Source organism: Lotus japonicus, chromosome 5 (assembly GCF_012489685.1).
Source record: "Lotus japonicus ecotype B-129 chromosome 5, LjGifu_v1.2".
Lineage (NCBI taxonomy): Eukaryota > Viridiplantae > Streptophyta > Magnoliopsida > Fabales > Fabaceae > Lotus > Lotus japonicus.
Genome location: NC_080045.1, coordinates 20313820 through 20331150, shown reverse-complemented (window position 1 = coordinate 20331150; position 17331 = coordinate 20313820). Strand labels below are relative to the sequence as shown.

Below are 17331 nucleotides of genomic sequence, written 5' to 3'. Positions count from 1 at the left end.
TCTTTTTATGTGGGACCTTGCGTATTGTTCTCTTTAGCGCTTATCCTTCTTATTTTATCAACGTTGCTTTCACAGACTTCCACATTTAAATCGATTCCAATGTACTTGTGCGCAAATAACAAATCAGTTTGCATTTTTATTGTTTAGAATTGAATTTGATTAGCTTTGATTTTAAAAAAGAGAGAGAGAATGGCCTGATTCGAGTTCAGGTGGTAAATCTGGTCGGTTTCGGTTTGGGCTTCAGCCCGACCGAATCGACCGAAGCAATAATACTAAAAAAATAGTTAAGCTCAGCCCAGTTTCAGAGAGAAAGAGAGAGTTAAGAAAAACCTTCAAATTTAACCCTAACCCAACCTAGCCTCTCTCATTCATTCAACTCTAACTCTAGAGTCTCCACTCTCCAAGCCGCCACCTCTCTCCTCTCTCTGCATAATCCTGAAGAATAACTTTCTTTACAAGCATCATTAAGAAAATTAGAGTAAAATGTAAGACAAAAATTTGGTTCTGTGTACATCTCTAGGTTTTGATAACAACAAGTATATATTTTGAGTATGAATAACTTTGGTTCTCTAACGTTTGTCTTTTGTGTGCTTGACAAACAGGTTCTGATTCTGATTGAAAGTGGTATTAATCAGAAGTCAAAATCTGTTGACCAACAAACCGCTTCTGCACTCACTACGTTCTGATGAACGGTAGTTTATTGCTTCAGAGGTTCTGAAGATAAAAGCTCTGATGTGGGTTCTGAAGAATCAAGTGTTGAAGACTCTGAAGACTAGAAGTTATGAGTGAACGGTCAAAGACTCTGAAGACTTGAAGATTCTGAAGACCCAAAGAAAGCTGTCTCTGAAGACCAAGTGTTTCTATTCTGAAGACCAGAAGTTCTGAAGTGAACGGTCAAGAAGTTGAAGACTTGAAGTTCTGAAGATCCAAGCATCTTCGTGACTCTGATTAGAAGCTTCACAAGTTCAAATTTGAAGCGCATCTGAAGATCATAAGTCAAATGTAAAAGGCAAGGGTCACTATCAAATTGTACAATCGCAGTGTACTATCCTGACAACCACCTAACGAGGATTAGCCATCGTACGATCTGGAAATTCCAGATGTACCCTCCAACGGATAGAATTTCACAACGGAAAAATCTGTCAAGGCTGAAGAAAGGAAGAAAATGCTAAGAAATTTATTGCATACAATCTACTCTCAAGCGAATACCTTAGGGATTATTTTCTTCATTCTTCTAAATCTGCTTACACCTTGCTTGTTATAGAAGCACTCTTTGTAAACCCAAACTTTGATCATATTGTTCGTATTCCTTAAGGGACCGGTTAGGTCAGGATCCTTGAGAAGACTAAGACTTGTGTATCTTAGTGGTTGCTAGTTCTTAGGTGTGTTAGTCACTGAGCAAGTTGTGCTAGTGCAGTTGTAACAACCTTTGATTAGTGGATTGTCTTCATTCCACAAAGGAAGAAATCACCTTAACAGGTGGACTGGACGTAGCTTGAGGATTTGTTCAAGTGAACCAAGATAAAATCCTTGTGTGCTTTTCTCTTATCCCTTGCACCTTTCATTCTTTACTACCAAGTGTTTTACGTGAAACACAAAAAGGAAACATTTTTAATGCAAAATGAAATTCTGGCACACACGGAAAGATATTCTACCAGATGTCTAAGACATCTTGTACAACATGATACAAAACAGTTAATTGAATATGCAATATAAAGAACATAAACAGAGACAAGACACAAGGGATTGTTAACCCAGTTCGGTGCAAAATCATCTACGTCTGGAGGGTTTTCACCCAAAAGAAAGATAATCCACTATTCAGAGAAATTGTACACAAAAGGTCTTAACTGAACCGCCACAGTTCACAACCTTTTCTACCTATCTCTACAAGTGATTATTACTTAGTCCTCCCCCTAAGTATGAGAGCTCCTCTCACTTTCTCTCAATCACTGCCACAGTGATTCAAAAGCTCAAAACAAGAGCAAAGACAGATCTCATGATCAAACAACAAAAACACAACTCTCAGCAAAAGGATCAACACGTGAATATGCTGAGAGAACAACAAGTGTGAACACAGACAAGAGTAAACCCTAGTTTTACTCAACAGAAGCTCTCTACCTAAACACTAGGTTTCGATCTTCATATATAGCAGTCATCCAGGCCTTGTCTTCGATGGGCTTGGACGAGCAAAGGTCCACACAACAGGCAGGGAGTTACCAGGAGTAAAAAGTTTCTTTTTCCAGAAATAAAACTCCCACAAAATCCTCAGATCAAATCATTGAAACCGATTTGATCACATAAAATATAATCCTTGAACGACGCATAGAAGCTTCCAGAAATACCCTAACTTGAGCACCAAGTTATCAAAACGAAGCTCCACAGAAAACCTAGCCAACTCATTGCAGGTTTTGCAGGGACGGATGTAACAGGCAAGATGTTGTGACATCGGGTCCGACATGTTGGCCAAAAAACTTAACTTAGCTAAAATGCAGACAACATAACAAAGGAACAACAATCTCCCCCTTTGTCAAATTTTAGCTAATACAATCCACTACCATAAAGAACAATTCAGCAGCTTGGAACTTGAATCACTTGAATCAACAGAGAAGAGCATCCACAAAAACAAGGTAGCTTACACATCAACATAGCTAGTAGCATCAGCTATGCACATTTCAATCTCAGAACCATTCTCAGTGCAACAGAACACCATATCAGAGTTTTAGCACAGCAGCACAGAATCAACTATCACAAACAACAAGATGTTGTTTGAATAGAACACACAACTGCACAGTAGCAAGAAGCTACCAAACCACAATAGCAGAAAGCCATAAAGAAGCTAACAAACCAGAGATAACCATATGCTACTAATTACTCCCCCTTATTAGCATAATTTGGCAAAGGTAGTCATAAAAGAATAGCATCCAAGTGCTTACCAGAGCTATCCACAGAAGTCATCAGCACCATGTTCAAGAATTATACAGACCAGGAGCAAAAAAAAGAGTGCACATAGCCACACAGGGCTCAAATACATCCAAAAGAAAAAGAACAAATCAAAGAGATGTGCTCTGAGTTGCAGAACTCTCAGAACCAGTCATATCCTCTTTATCTTCATCTTCATTGTCTTCCTCTTCTTCTTCCTCTACAGCCTCCTCAGTCTCAACATCTTCTTCTTCATCAGCAGCAGCCTCAGCTTCCTCTTCTTCACTTTCTTCCTCAGCAACAACAGTTGCAACATCTAACATAGCCTGGATGAATTGATCAACATTGAATTTTCTGACCTTGCAAGCCTGAATAGTGTCACCAAGAGACTTGGAGACAGCCTTCAACTCAGCCAAGATGTCTTCCTTGCTAGAACCAACTGCCTTAGTGCCACTAGCACTGGCAGTTCCCTTTGCTGCATAGAGCACAATGTCTGGAACATGTGTCCTAGTAAACAACCGGTAATCAAACTTGAGAGGCAGGGGCTTCTTACCTTGAGACTCATCAGCCCTCACAATAGTAGGTTGTTGATGTGCAATGATCTCTGAGAAAATACAAGGAAACAGAATAGGCAGCTTCACAGCATATGATCCAGCATGCTTGAGAGTCTGCTAAAAAACCAGCTTTCCAAAATCAAACTCACCCCCAGTTCCAACCAACTGTCAGATACCTTTATATATTTAATGTTCGAAATTTAATCAAAATCATTATGTTGGTTCGTTTGGCAACTGGCCTCTTGCAACACGCTTAGGGGTCGCGTGTTCGAATCCAAGCAACGCGACCTTTTGCTATAATTTTTGAATTCTTTCAATTCAAATTAATTAACAAATAACATGTCAAAAGCCAAAAGGTGAGATTCGAACCCGATACATAAAAGTAACATAAACGGTTACTAACCACTAGACCAGTTAAAGTCATTAATAACATCTTGAACATTAATTATTATAACTAAATTAGTTTTTGGGGAAAGTTTAATGTGAATATTTTTTTGGGGGCCCCTTCTTTTTGGAGGCCCTGGGCTGTGGGCCTGCTTGCACAGGCCCAAGGTCGGCCCTACCAACCAAATAAAGCATTCTGGCTAGAGGTGGATCACACCAGACAAGTGATTGGTGGCCATCCAATTGGCAGTACCAATCTTATAGAGGACAACATATTTGGCAGTAAGCTTCCCAGATGGAAGCAATCCCTTCTTAGGCCACTTCCTGACCAACTTCCCAGTAAAGGTTGTAGCAACCCTATTCAAATCAGGCTCCCCTAAGCCACAGCAACAGGGCTTCTGCCCAATAACTCATTGATCACTTCAGGAGAGAAGTTGATGCAGTTCCCCCTCACAAACACCTTCCTGTACTCAGCACTGGAAGCATCATCACAATCAGCAGGGATGTTCACAATGAAATCCCTAACAAGCTTGTCAAAACATCTGCCAAGATCCTTGACAATCTTCATCAAGCCAACAATAGAGATAACCTCCATGATTTCCTTGAGTTCCAAGGCATCTTCATGTAGTTCCCTTTCAATTGCAAGCCTCCTTTGAACCACATACTTCCATCTCTGAGCAGAGTCTGGAAAATGAAAGGACACATTGTCCATAGGAGCATCAGGAACATTAACAGGAATCCTCTTACCTTTCATTCTTTTTCTGGCTGTGGTCGAGATGTCTGGAACATCTTGTCTGACATCTGGCTCAGAATCAGGATCTGACTCATGCTTTCTTTTTCTTCCTAGAGAGGGTTCAATCTTCTTTTCTTTCTTTTTCTTCTTCTCAGGAATTTGTACCTGAGAGCTTTTGTAGGTCTTGGGTGTCTTGTTCATTGGATCCTCATTCTTCTTGCTTCTCTTCTTTGCATCCTTCTTGCTTGCAGATCTGGTTGCCTTGGTAATAGAAGTTGGAGTCTTCTTGATCAGTATTTCATCATCAGAGTCGTCTTCTTCTTCTGAAACCATCACCATCTTTTATGTTCCTTTCTTGGAAGAGGAAATTGGGGTCTTATGGACAGAAACCTCCACAAATGGAGTTCCTTCACTGGCAGTTTCAACCTTCTCGTCTTCCTTCTCATCACCAGAAGTGAGACCTTTTTCTTCAGAACCAGAGGGAGGAGTGTCTTTTTCAACATCTGGTTTGACATTCGGACCAACTGCAGCATTGACAAATTTTTCAAGGTAGTTTTCAACAACTTGATCAACCTGATTATCTAGGATGATTTTGGGTTGATCATCACTGAGATTTTCAACAGAGTCGTCAGAGAGACTCACAATAGGAGAAGCTTCTCCCTTTTTATTCTTCTTCTTTGTCACAGAGGTCCTGATTCTTGAACCTCGTGTTCTTGATGAGGGGCCGGAGGGTTGATTTGAAGCCATTACAGCGTTTGATCGAGTGACCCTAACAGGTGTTGAAGCAGATGAAGTGACTCCCATGAGTTTCACTCCATGTTCATTGGTAACAAATTTCGGACCAGCAACTTTCTTCTTTCCAGAATTGTGAGACATGGTGCAAGTGAATTGAAGGAAGAATGAAAAATAACTGTTATAGGGTTTGCACTCGAATGAAAGAGAATAATCAGGTTTCTTGAACAAATGCACAAACCAGTTTGTGACTTCCAACATGCGATCATGGGTGGTTAAATAGAGATCAATATAGTCGTTGCTTGTGACATGTGTCATTAACTGTAATAAGTCAATTAACACCCAAATCCCTAACTTCCTTTTTAACTTCTCTAACTTGGCCATAATTTTAGCACAAATATCTGACAATAAAATGCTATTTTCCACGTGTTTCACCAAGATCTCTTTTTCCATTAACCTTTCAACATAGCAGTTATTAGTGTGCTCGCTTCTGTCATGTTGATGCAGATCATTGAAAAAGCTGAACCCCTTCAGGTAGTCATGGCACAATGTTATAACATTATTCTTGACATCGTGTTTTGACATATAATTCTTGCTCATACCCCTGATTTGCCCATGTTCATCTTCTCAGTATTTAACCCAGAAATCCATTTTTGCCATCTTCTAGACCATGATCTATCAATCTTTTTCCACAACAATTATTCTTCTGTAGCTTTAACAAGATAGCTCTTCTTCAACACTCCATATGCCTCAGATTTTAGTATACCCTCTGATCTGCTTGAAATCAGTCTTTCAACCTTGCTGCTATACAAACCTTGATAGCTATTTCCCTTACTTATTACCTTGATCAATTCTTCATGAAATAGCAACGATGTTCTTCTCTGTGTAGTATTTTCCAGATAAGCATCGTTGTTGAAGATACTGACACATTTGCTCTGACTCACAATCAAAGTGTTCTTCATATGTTTCATACCTTGTTCTAGCATATGGTCTGACAACCATGTTTCTGCACTCTTTTCATCAAATATCTGGGAAAAAGCCAACCTCCTTGTAACTGTCAAGACAAGTGAGATTATGTCAGTTCTATTGTACCCCTTAATCAGTACCTTGTTAATTCTTCCACACACGGTTCTTGGATCTTGAATCAATTCATCAGAACCTCTTTGCAACTTGTGAGCTTGCTTTGAAGGATCATTGATCTCATTTAACTTGACAGGACTCAGTGTTTCCTGTGTGAATTCTGCCCAGTCACCATCTGAAAGAGTTTTCTTGGAGCTTTTAAACATGAGGCATCTATTTGCACAATTTTATTTAGATTTTTTCTATTCAAGAAATTGCAGCATTCTGATGAAAGGAGCTTCCATCTAAGTCCATTTATTCTCACTCTCCTCATCTGATTCACAGGTTGTCATAATGCTTGTAACAACTGGATCTTCATCAACTGAAATCAACTTGTTTTCACCTCTTTGTACTGCCCTTGTATTCTCTTCCTCTTTCTCTGAGTCCACTCTTCTCTTTTGTCTGTTTGCTTCTCTGGAAATGATCTTTTTCATGAGCTTCCTGAATTTTGCATCTTCAGCCTTGCTAGTCAGATATCGTGTCATATGTCTGGAACATTCACTGTCAAAGTACCAATCTTCTTTCAATGAGACTTCCACAGAGGTAGAGCCAACAAATGCAGTCAAATTGCTTTTAGGCCTCCATTCTTTCTTCTTTGATTTGTAATTCCCAGACTGAGATGTCTTAGCCTTTGGATATCCATGTAACCTATAATAATGTGATCTGATGTGACCATGTTTTCCACAGTGATTACATTTCCATCTTGAATTCCCTTTCTTCTGAACATGAGATGTCTGTGGATACACATGTTTGACCCCATGTTGAGACAATTGGTTTGACATGTGAAATTCAGATTTCCTCTCAGCAGGTACAAACTGATGAGTTGTCTTTTTGAAATCATTAGTTGTGGAATCACTCTCTATCTCAACCCTTTCAGGTCTTTGGTTGTCTTTCCTGATTCTAGCATCAAATCAAGCATATCAATACCATTATTTAACATACGTACAGCTTTGATCATACCTTCAATTTTAGATTTCAGAACAAACACTTCCTCCTGAAGATTATCATTGATACTGAGAAGATCTTGCTTTTCTTTTCGTAGTTTCTTCACAATACTATTCAGCTTCTTACCATAGTCACAAGCTTCATGCCACTTTTTCAGTAAGTTCTCATAGTTTTCAGCTAGTTCTCCTTCTGAGACATCCTTATCACTGGAATCCACCTCTGAGTTACACTTCACCGTTAATTCCATTACAGGATTTTCACTTTCATCTTCTGAGTCATCATCAGACCAGGTAGCCACCATTGCTCTTCCTTGCTTCTTTAGAAAAGTTGCACATTCAGATCTAATGTGGCCATACCCTTCATACTCATGACATTGCACTCCTTTTACTTTGTTAGACTTGCCTTCTTCCTTGTTCTTCAGTGCATTCCCTGAGTCCTTGATGATGTCAGGCCTTTTGTCTGAGACATTTGGTCTGGCTCTTCTATCAAACTTTCTCATGACCTTGTTGAATTTCCTACCAAGCAAGGCTATGGCTTCTGACAAATTTTCATCTGGATCTTTGTCACTTTGATCTTCATCCATATTAGACACAAAAGCAATGCTCTTGTTCTTTTTCTCTAGCCTATCATTTAGAGACATTTCAAAAGTTTGTAGTGATCCAATAAGTTCATCCACTTTGATGCTACTGATATCCTGTGCCTCATCTATGGCAGTAACTTTCATGTCAAATTTGTCGGGCAATGACCTGAGAATTTTTCTGACAAGCTTCTCATCTGACATAGGTTCTCCCAGAGCTAAAGAAGCATTAGCAATATCACATACACGCATGTGAAATTCAGAGATTGTTTCTTCCTCCTTCATCTTGAGATTTTCAAACTGAGTAGTTAGCAGTTGAAGTCTTGACAAGCGAACTCTTGTTGTACCTTCATGAGCAACCTTGAGAATCTCCCAAGCATCCTTAGCAGCAGTGCAAGTATGAATCAGCCTGAACATGTTTTTGTCCACACCATTGAAAATAGCATTAAGAGCCTTAGAGTTTGCAGCAGCTTCTTCATCTTCTGTCTTGCTCCAGTTCACTTCAGATTTGAGTTCAGTAGTAGAAGTTCCTTCTTTGGTTTGTACGGGATGAGTCCACCCTTTGAGCACTGACTTGTACACCTTTCCATCATCAATAAATCTGAGAAATGCAACCATGCGAGCCTTCCAGTAGTCATAATTTGTCCCATCAAGCATAGGTGGCATGTGAATTGAACCCACATGCTTACCGTTGTCCATGATACCAGAATAGTAAATCCTTGGAGCTCACCCAATCAGAACAGGGTGCATGCTTTGATACCAATTGAAATTCTGGCATACGCGGACAGATGTTCTACCAGATGTCTAAGACATCTTGTACAACATGATACAAAAAAGTTAATTGAATATGCAATATAAAGAACATAAACAAAGACAAGACACAAGGGATTGTTAACCCAGTTCGGTGCAAAATCACCTACGTCTGGAGGGTTTTCACCTAAGAGAAAGATAATCCACTATTCAGAGAAATTGTACACAAAAGGCCTTAACTGAACTGCCACAGTTCACAGCATTTTCTACCTATCTCTACAAGTGATTATTACTTAGTCCTCCCCCTAAGTATGAGAGCCCCTCTCACTTTCTCTCAATCACTACCACAGTGATTCAAAAGCTCAAAACAAGAGCAAAGACAGATCTCATGATCAAACAACAAAAACACAACTCTCAGCAAAAGGATCAACACGTGAATATGCTGAGAGAACAACAAGTGTGAACACAGACAAGAGTAAACCCTAGTTTTACTCAACAGAAGCTCTCTACCTAAACACTAGGTTTCAGTCTTCATATATAGCAGTCATCCAGACCTTGTCTTCGATGGGCTTGGAAGAGCAAAGGTCCACACAACACGCAAGGAGTTACCAGGAAACAAATCTGCATTAAAGTCTTCAATAAAAAGTTTCTTTTTCCAGAAATAAAATTCCCACAAAATCCTCAGATCAAATCATTGAAACCGATTTGATCACATAAAATATAATCCTTGAACGACGCATAGAAGCTTCCAGAAATACCCTAGCTTGATCACCAAGTAATCAAAACGAAGCTTCACAGAAAACCTAGCCAACTCATTGCAGGTTTTGCAGGGACGGATGTCACAGGCAAGATGCTGTGACATCGGGTCCGACATGTTGGCCAAAAAACTTAACTTAGCTAAAATGCAGACAACATAACAAAGGAACAACACAAAACCCTATTCAAACCCCCCTTTCTAGTGTTTTTCATACCTTCAATTGGTATCAGAGCGCAAGTTCTGATTACCACACTTAATAGTGTTCAGTAGATCCGGGCCGTGTGAAAAATTCTATGGATACCGCTACTGCTGGAAGCAAAGATCAATACCGCACCAAACCACCTGTCTTTCATGGCGAGAAGTTTGATTACTGGAAGGATAGAATTGAAAGTTTATTTCTTAGCTTTTATGCGGATCTTTAAGTCTTTGACTCGAATCAAAATTCTATCCGGGGTTTCTAGCAAATTGCATTAGATCATTCAATCATGCAAATTTTGACATAGCTGCATCATCATATTACCTGCATTTTCAGACATCATGGAACATAAATCAAATTAAGAGTATAGGGTTTAAGAAAATTTTCACTGATTTGCTTCCATGATACGTTGAGAAGATTTCAGCCTCCCGCTTGTTCCTTGCCATGCTTTCCATTGATCCACAAGTCCCGAAAATAGATGTTGAGGTTTGGAGGCTTTTCCTCATTTCTATGCAATTTGTCTCCAAAGACAAAGTCAACTATGGAGTCATCAACATCTTCACATTCAATTACATTTTCTTTTTGTTCACCCCTTGTGTTATTACTTTGTAACTCAAGAACATTAGTGAAGACGTCCTTTGGGGATTTTTCTTCTTCCTCCTCAAAAGCTTGATGGCAGAAATTTTCTAGGAACCTAGCTTTCAGCTGTGATTTTGGCTAATTGACCCACTTGAGTCTCCAAATTCTTGATGCATGCCTCATACTTCTTCAAGTTGGTCCTAGTCTCATTCATGAAACTCTGATTAGTGAATGTCATTAGAAATAACCAGATCCAAAGAGGGCATTTTCTTAAAACATAGGAAGTATACATTGTCCTTACTTGAGAATACTGGATTTCTAGGGGCACAACCTGCAGCTCTTCCTATGCAGCCTGACCTCAAGTTAAATTCCACTGATGGTGATCTCTTACCTGATGTTACACAATATCGCAGACTTGTTGGCAGATTTCTTTACTTGACTTTATCCAGACCAAATATTACTTTATGTGTTCAAAAGCTGAGCCAATTCTTAACTCAGCCCCGCGCGCCACATCTTGATGTTGTACATCACCTCCTTCGTTATTTGAAAGGCACACCCGGACAAAGAGTTTTATTTACTTCTACTTCATCACTTAAGCTTCATGCCTTTTCTGATGCTGATTGGGCTACTTGTCCCGACACACGCCGGTCCACAACTGGCTTTTGTGTCTTCCTTGGTGAATCTCTTGTGTCTTGGAAATCAAAGAAGCAAACTACTGTTAGAAAGTCTTCTGCAGAATCTGAATATAGAGCCTTGGCAGAAGTGACTTCTGAAGTTACATGGCTTCAATTATTGCTAGTTGTTTTTCAAATCAACACCGGTTCAATTGCTGTTTATTGCGACAATCAAGCTGTCATTCACATTTCTTCCAATCCTCAATTTCATGAGAGAACAAAATTGAAATTCTCGCAACCGTAGGACAGATTTTCTACCAGATGGCTAAGACATCTTGTATAACATTACACAAATCACTGCAAACAATTAAGCAAGTATAAGGACATAAAAACTAAAATCACACAAGAGATTGTTAACCAGTTCAGTGCAATATCACCTATGTTTGGAGGGTTTTCACCCGAGAAAGATAATCCACTATTATAGAGAAATTGTACACAAAGGTCTCACAGAACTGCCCTAGTTCAACTACCTTTTTTACTTATCTCTACCCGTGGCTTATTACTTAGTCCTCCCCCTAAGTATGAGAGCCCCTCTCACTTTCTCACTCTCAATCACTGCCACAGTGATTGAACTCTTAACAAGAGTACAAAGACAAATCTCAAGATCACACAAATTACATAACTCTTAGCTTACAACAATGGCGTAAAGATGCTAAGAGAACACACAATATGAACTCAATAAAACCCTAATCAAAACATACGGAGCACGCCTAACAACTAGGTCTTGGGTCTTCATAAGTAGTAGTCTTCCAAGCCTTGTCTTCGTTAGGCTTGAAAGTACACAGAGTCCATGCAAAATAACAGGAAGTTGTTTTAGAAACAAACTAGTAACATATCTGCACAGAATCTTCAAACCGTGATTTAAGGTGCAGACAAAAACTTCCACAATTAACTCCAAATCAAACCCTTTTGAACCGGGTTTGACAACACTAGAAATCTCCCTTGACGGCGCCCAGAAGCTTCCACAATAACCCTAACTTTATCACTAAGTAATCAATACAAAACTTGACAAAATCTGCCAAGTAACAGAACGTTTCCCATGGACAAATGTCATAGCACGATGTTACAACATCTTGTCCAACATCTTGGCATACACAAACATTAGCTAAAATGCAGACAACCATAACAAAGAAACAACAAAAACATTGTCATTTTGTGCGGGAATAGGTTGCTTCTGGTTTATTGCGTTTGATTCTCGTCCGTACTCAGCATCAACTTGCAGATATATTTACCAAGCCATTACCATTTCCCGCTTTTCAAAGTATTTTAGGCAAGATGGGTATTCAAAATATGTATGATCCATCTTGAGGGGAAGTAATACATGTAATTGTTTTGACACGTGTGTGTATTTTTTATGAGCACGTGGTTAGTTAGTCAGCTAGGATTAGTTTAGCCGTAGTTAGTTTGTTAGAGAATTAGTTAGGATTAGTTTTCGTTCTCATCTTTATTAATTAGCTTTTGTATAAAACCCATTCTTGATCAATGAAGATTCACTGATTCGGAACCTATCAATCTCTTACAATACAATACCATTTAGTTGAAGTGCATGAACATTGTATAAGCATAATCGTCCTCAGAGAGTGAAATAAGAGTTTGAGACCCATAACTAATTTCTAAGTATGAACTTAAGTTGAACAGAGTTGTACAAGAAAGGAAGGGTTTGAATTGTGCCATAAAAATTTGGATTTCTAAACAATTGAAAAATTTATCATCTTTATTGGGATTGTTTGGTGCAGCGGAAATGTGAGAGTAGGGAAGGAGTCAATAAACGCCATCAATTTTATCCTGGTTCACCCACTAAACGATAGGGGTACATCCAGTCCTTAGCTATACCAAGATTTCACTAAGCACAAGTATCAAGGACTTCTCCTTACAAATATTTTTTTGTCTCCTGCCTCTTCAGGCAAAACAAGTATTCTTTCGCCACCCCATCTTCGAGCATTACCGAGTATTATTTGGCGCTGCCTCTCTAGGCATAACAAGTATTTGTAGGACTTCTCCTTACAAGTATTATTAGGAAACCTCCTTACTAAGTATTATCATGACTCCTCCTTACAACAAGTATATAGGATTCTCCTCAAACAATATTTTTCAAGATCATTTCATCTACAAGTGTCTCTTCTAGAAAGAGTGATGGTAGATACATTTAAGTTCATGAATCATAAAGTCTTTTTGGATGAGATTTGACTCTAGGACTATACTTTATGTTCTATTACATGAGAGAGTAAGAAAAATATTTAACTCTTAAGCAAATCTTCTCTTCATGTTGAAGCAGACGATGTTGATGATCGATTCTGAGTAATGAGCTCTGATGCTTCTTTTCTTTATAAGCATGAACGCTTAATCGTGTTGAGAGAAAGATAGTCGTTGGAGCCTGATCTTCGCAGAGCTTCAAGACGCGCGTTGAATCAAACGGTACATTGTGTACTTGATTCTGATGTGTTGCTGGCATAGTATTGTTTGATTGAGACCTTTTCCCGAAAATATGTATTCTGTCAGCTTGTAGATAGCATAAGTCTGAGCTTCTATCCGTGGGTGTATAGATATGAAAATGTGATAGTGACACCATTGTACTTTTTGCTTTGCTTTGTCCTTTGTCAGAACATGTGATCTTGACTTTGCAAAACATCTCCAAGAAGCTATTATGAGCTCTTTTCTTCAACGGTCATTTTTTAGACTTTGCAACTTTCATCATTTGATAAGGTTTGTTCTACTAAGACGATCTGCTTTGATTGTTTTTTTACTTTTGTCTCCTTTCCTCTCTTTAGACGGTCTGTCTTCATCGTTCTTCTATTCTTTAGACGATGTTCCTTGCTTCATTCATTCTTCATGTTGGTCACTAAGAGTTTAGAGATAAGCTTTGATCAATCACTTGAAGCTTCTTTTATGGAGATGGATTGTCTTGAAGTTTGTTGCCTGAATGAGTAGACGATGCTCCTTCTGTTCCCTATTATAAGTCACAATTTTTGAAAAAAAAACATTGTTCTAAAATATAAGTCAGCTTTTAATATCTATGAAGCATTAAATAATTTTTTCTAAATTCACCCTCATATTTAATATGAAAGATATGATAATCTTTATAAATATTAACTTGGAGAGAGAAAATTATAGGAAAGTAAATAAGGGTAATCTAGGAAAGTTAATCATTTCTTTTAAAAATTTATTACTAGTAACTGCTTTTCTTAATCAAAGATAATTAGTTATTTGTGACTTATATATAGGAACAGAGGGATTAGTAGGCAAAGACAATAAGCTTTATTTCATTTCTCCATTTCTTGTATGAGAGAGAAAGAGGAAACTTGGTATTGTTGTCATTGTGCTTGTTTCCTTGATCAACGTGCTTCATAGTGTATCACTTGATTTCTTGCACTTGACTTTCTCCTCTACCATGTCAGAGATGTATTTCAAAATCAATTGGCGCTCATTCTCTGATCATTGCTTCATTCGTTCATTCTTTTGAGATAGACAATAAATATATACGTTGAGTGCAGTCTCCTCAGACGATCTGATTTCTTTGGTTGATCTTGCATGAGTTTCCATGAAGCTTTGATTCGTTTTGTATGTACGGTCTCGATACTTTGACTTTGCTTTTGTGGTCTGTCTTGAGTCTTGATCTCTCTTTCACTTCCTTTGGTTAGACGAACAAGAGGGATGTGAATCATAAGTGTTGGTTTCCTGAAATGTAATTCATATAAGGCTTTAAGTATAATACTTAAACTCTTAAAAATTATTATCATTCAAAATATAATAAACGATATATCTAACGTTTGAACTTAAGATTAACTTCATTCGGCATGTAAAGTTTATGGCCGATAATAGCAATTACACTCTGCTGATTATGCCCACTAGCTTGAAGTAATTACACTTTGGAATGTTTCCCACGTTGCCTTAGGATTGCAAACTCCCACCACATGTTCCAACTTTAGGAACATCATTTCAGAACTTTCCCAGCCAGCTGCAGCTTCCCCATTCATTCCTTACACATCAAAGTGTTGCTTGACGCGAATCAACCACCCATATGCATTATCTCCTTCAAATATTGGAATCCGGCCCTATAAGTTCCTCCTTGGGTGCTTTTCTTAAGCTTGCAAACTCACTCTGTAATCTTTAAGCCTGTGCCTCTCCATTCTTTTAAGCTTCTGTTGTTATAACAAATATTAAAACTCTTGATGCAGACATTAGTCCCTCTAGATTTCAAACAAGATGTAAGTTAAGACTGCTAAGATACATGATAAAGTAGCACAAACAGCATTAGGCATATAGTAGAAAGTATTTCACTTGTGCTAAAGTATCATGAACAGTACAATTATAAATCAGCAATAGCCCAAACAGTGACCCAACATTTAATTGTAATTGACCCCTTTGTCATGCATCATGGTCCATGCCTCTCCAAGGTGATTAGCACATTGTCTTCTTCGATTGAACAGTTCTATATTAGGTAAGATATTTTCAGTTTCTTTTCATTAGGTGACTAATTCTTGTACATAATGCCCAAAATCAATCCCTAAACTTTGAAATCATCAAGTTTGGAACAATAGATATCTGTAAGGCCAACATGCTATCATAAATTATGCCAATTTTTCGGGCAAGTCATAGCATTTAGGTTTTGTAAATATGCCATTCCATACATAACTTTTTGAAAGGGTTTGTGCTTACATGATTTAATATTCTGTGATTTTACCTTGATCAGGCTTGAGTAGTCACGATATTGTGATATTTATAGTGTCTGATGGATTATATCCTGAGAGGTATCAATTTTATCAATGACTAGATGAAGGAAAATCCAATCCTGATGGGTTTGCTGCTGTATTTGAGAAGATAGAAAGAGTGATCAAGGCATTACATCAAGACAACATGAAATTTGCCAGTACAATGATAGATGATATATGTTTTCTTGAGTTTGCTGCTAATGGCTCTTCAAATGATGTTTTAGACTTCCTTCATTATTGCCAGACGCTAACATCAGAATATGTAAGTTAATATTTAGCTTGGTTGTTTTTTATATCAATTTCAATGTTTTTTGTTCTTTATTTCCCTCTGTTCCTGTCACAGGGTTGCACATTTATTGCACTTGACCATAAGGATATTTATTTGAATGGAGAGAGGCCTGCCATTATCTTAGAGATAGAGTACCTTGCTGACATTTTGGTCAAGGCTGAACCATTGGCCACTGGTTTGGCAAAAGATATGCATTGGCAGATATAGTTGTATTAATCTCCATAATAAGTTCATACTTAGCTGTGTATACATGATTGTCATTTTATAGAATGTTGATAGAGTGAAGGACACTGCTCCTACTATTTTGTGGTCATTGATACTTAATATTATGGTGTCCATATATGTAAGGACACTGCTCCTTCTATTTTGTGGTCATTGACACTGCAATTGGAAAGATGCTTTTGTTTGCACGGTTGCAGGGGATTTTTCTTTTCTGTTTAATATAATAAATGTAGCAAATGCTATCAACTATGGAGATAAATCATAATCACATTGTCTATGTGTTGCTTTTCATCTTATGCATTTGATGGTGTTACATTATAAGGAAACACAACATCAGCATTGGAGTTCACCCTTTAAGATCCACAATTTTCACTTCAAGAGATCAAGGAAAATAGCATCGAGTGTTTTTATCCTGGCACAAAAATCTAGTGCTATCTAAACAGTTGTAAAATCAGCTCGTGTAATCTTGAAAGAGACAACAATAGCGCATCTTTTGTGTTGTGTTTCCCTATGTTTAGAAGAAAGTTCTTAATTTTCAATAAGGAAATTATTTATTCCATCACGAACTTTCAATGAGTTTTTGAATCAATTATGTGCTAGAATGATTCTATTTTTGAATTTGGGATAACAGTATGATTGGGTTGAGAAGAGAGTAGATGGGAAGAAAAAGGTTTGTGAGATATGAAAAAAAGAAAAGAGAAATTGGTGAAAAAAATAAAAGAGAAAAAGAGTACTAAGAAGTTTCTATTCTCGATTGCCATGGAATTTTGATAGAAATATTAAAAAAAATCTGCTAAAGCAATGTAATTTTTATTTATGAATATCTATTTGAAGGTATGAAAAACACTAGAAATGGGGTTTGAATAGGGTTTTGAAGTAAAAAAATGTTTCTTTTTAGGTTTATGTAAAACTCTCGGTTACAAGGTAGAAGAGTAAAGAGTAAAGAGAAAGCACACAAGGATTTTATCTTGGTTCACTTGAACAAATCCTCAAGTTAATCCAGACCACCCGTTAATGTGATTTCTTCCTTTGTCGAATGAAGGTAATCCACTAATCAAAGATTGTTACAACTGCACTAGCACACCTTGCTCAGTGGCTAACAATCCTAAGAACTAGCAAACACCAAGACACACAAGTCTTAGTCTTCTCAAGGCTACTGACCTAACCGGTCCCTTAAGGAAATACAATCAAG

At 37.9% G+C, this 17331-nt stretch overlaps 3 protein-coding genes across 3 annotated transcripts; 2 read left to right on the top strand and 1 right to left on the bottom strand.

The window, feature by feature from the left end:
* Positions 1-2738: 2738 nt before the first annotated feature.
* On the bottom strand, positions 2739-4929 carry LOC130719269 (uncharacterized). The gene is made up of 4 exons (XM_057569900.1): positions 4318-4929; positions 4111-4255; positions 3186-3523; positions 2739-2801 (listed from the first exon to the last, which is right to left on the bottom strand). The coding sequence occupies exons 1-4, from the start codon at positions 4927-4929 to the stop codon at positions 2739-2741; spliced, it is 1158 nt and encodes a 385-aa protein (XP_057425883.1).
* A 5547-nt stretch (positions 4930-10476) lies between these two features.
* On the top strand, positions 10477-11163 carry LOC130719268 (secreted RxLR effector protein 161-like). Its single transcript, XM_057569899.1, has one exon. It carries the CDS (start codon positions 10477-10479, stop codon positions 11161-11163), a length of 687 nt encoding a protein of 228 aa, XP_057425882.1.
* A 4446-nt stretch (positions 11164-15609) lies between these two features.
* On the top strand, positions 15610-16330 carry LOC130716573 (elongator complex protein 6-like). The gene is made up of 2 exons (XM_057566539.1): positions 15610-15890; positions 15972-16330. The coding sequence occupies exons 1-2, from the start codon at positions 15774-15776 to the stop codon at positions 16122-16124; spliced, it is 270 nt and encodes an 89-aa protein (XP_057422522.1). The 5' UTR covers positions 15610-15773; the 3' UTR covers positions 16125-16330.
* The last annotated feature ends 1001 nt before the right edge of the window (positions 16331-17331 follow it).

Bases quoted from the DNA above. Each gene is read 5' to 3' on its own strand.
- LOC130719269 (XM_057569900.1), bottom strand. From the start codon at position 4,929: ATGGTGATGGTTTCAGAAGAAGAAGACGACTCTGATGATGAAATACTG. The intron at 4,256-4,317 runs GTGTTTGTGAGG...GTTATTGGGCAG, and splicing joins CCAGTGCTGAGTACAGGAAG to AAGCCCTGTTGCTGTGGCTT. The intron at 3,524-4,110 runs GTACTGCCAATT...GTATTTTCTCAG, and splicing joins TGTTGTCCTCTATAAGATTG to AGATCATTGCACATCAACAA.
- LOC130719268 (XM_057569899.1), top strand. From the start codon at position 10,477: ATGTCATTAGAAATAACCAGATCCAAAGAGGGCATTTTCTTAAAACAT.
- LOC130716573 (XM_057566539.1), top strand. From the start codon at position 15,774: ATGAAATTTGCCAGTACAATGATAGATGATATATGTTTTCTTGAGTTT. The intron at 15,891-15,971 runs GTAAGTTAATAT...TTCCTGTCACAG, and splicing joins AGACGCTAACATCAGAATAT to GGTTGCACATTTATTGCACT.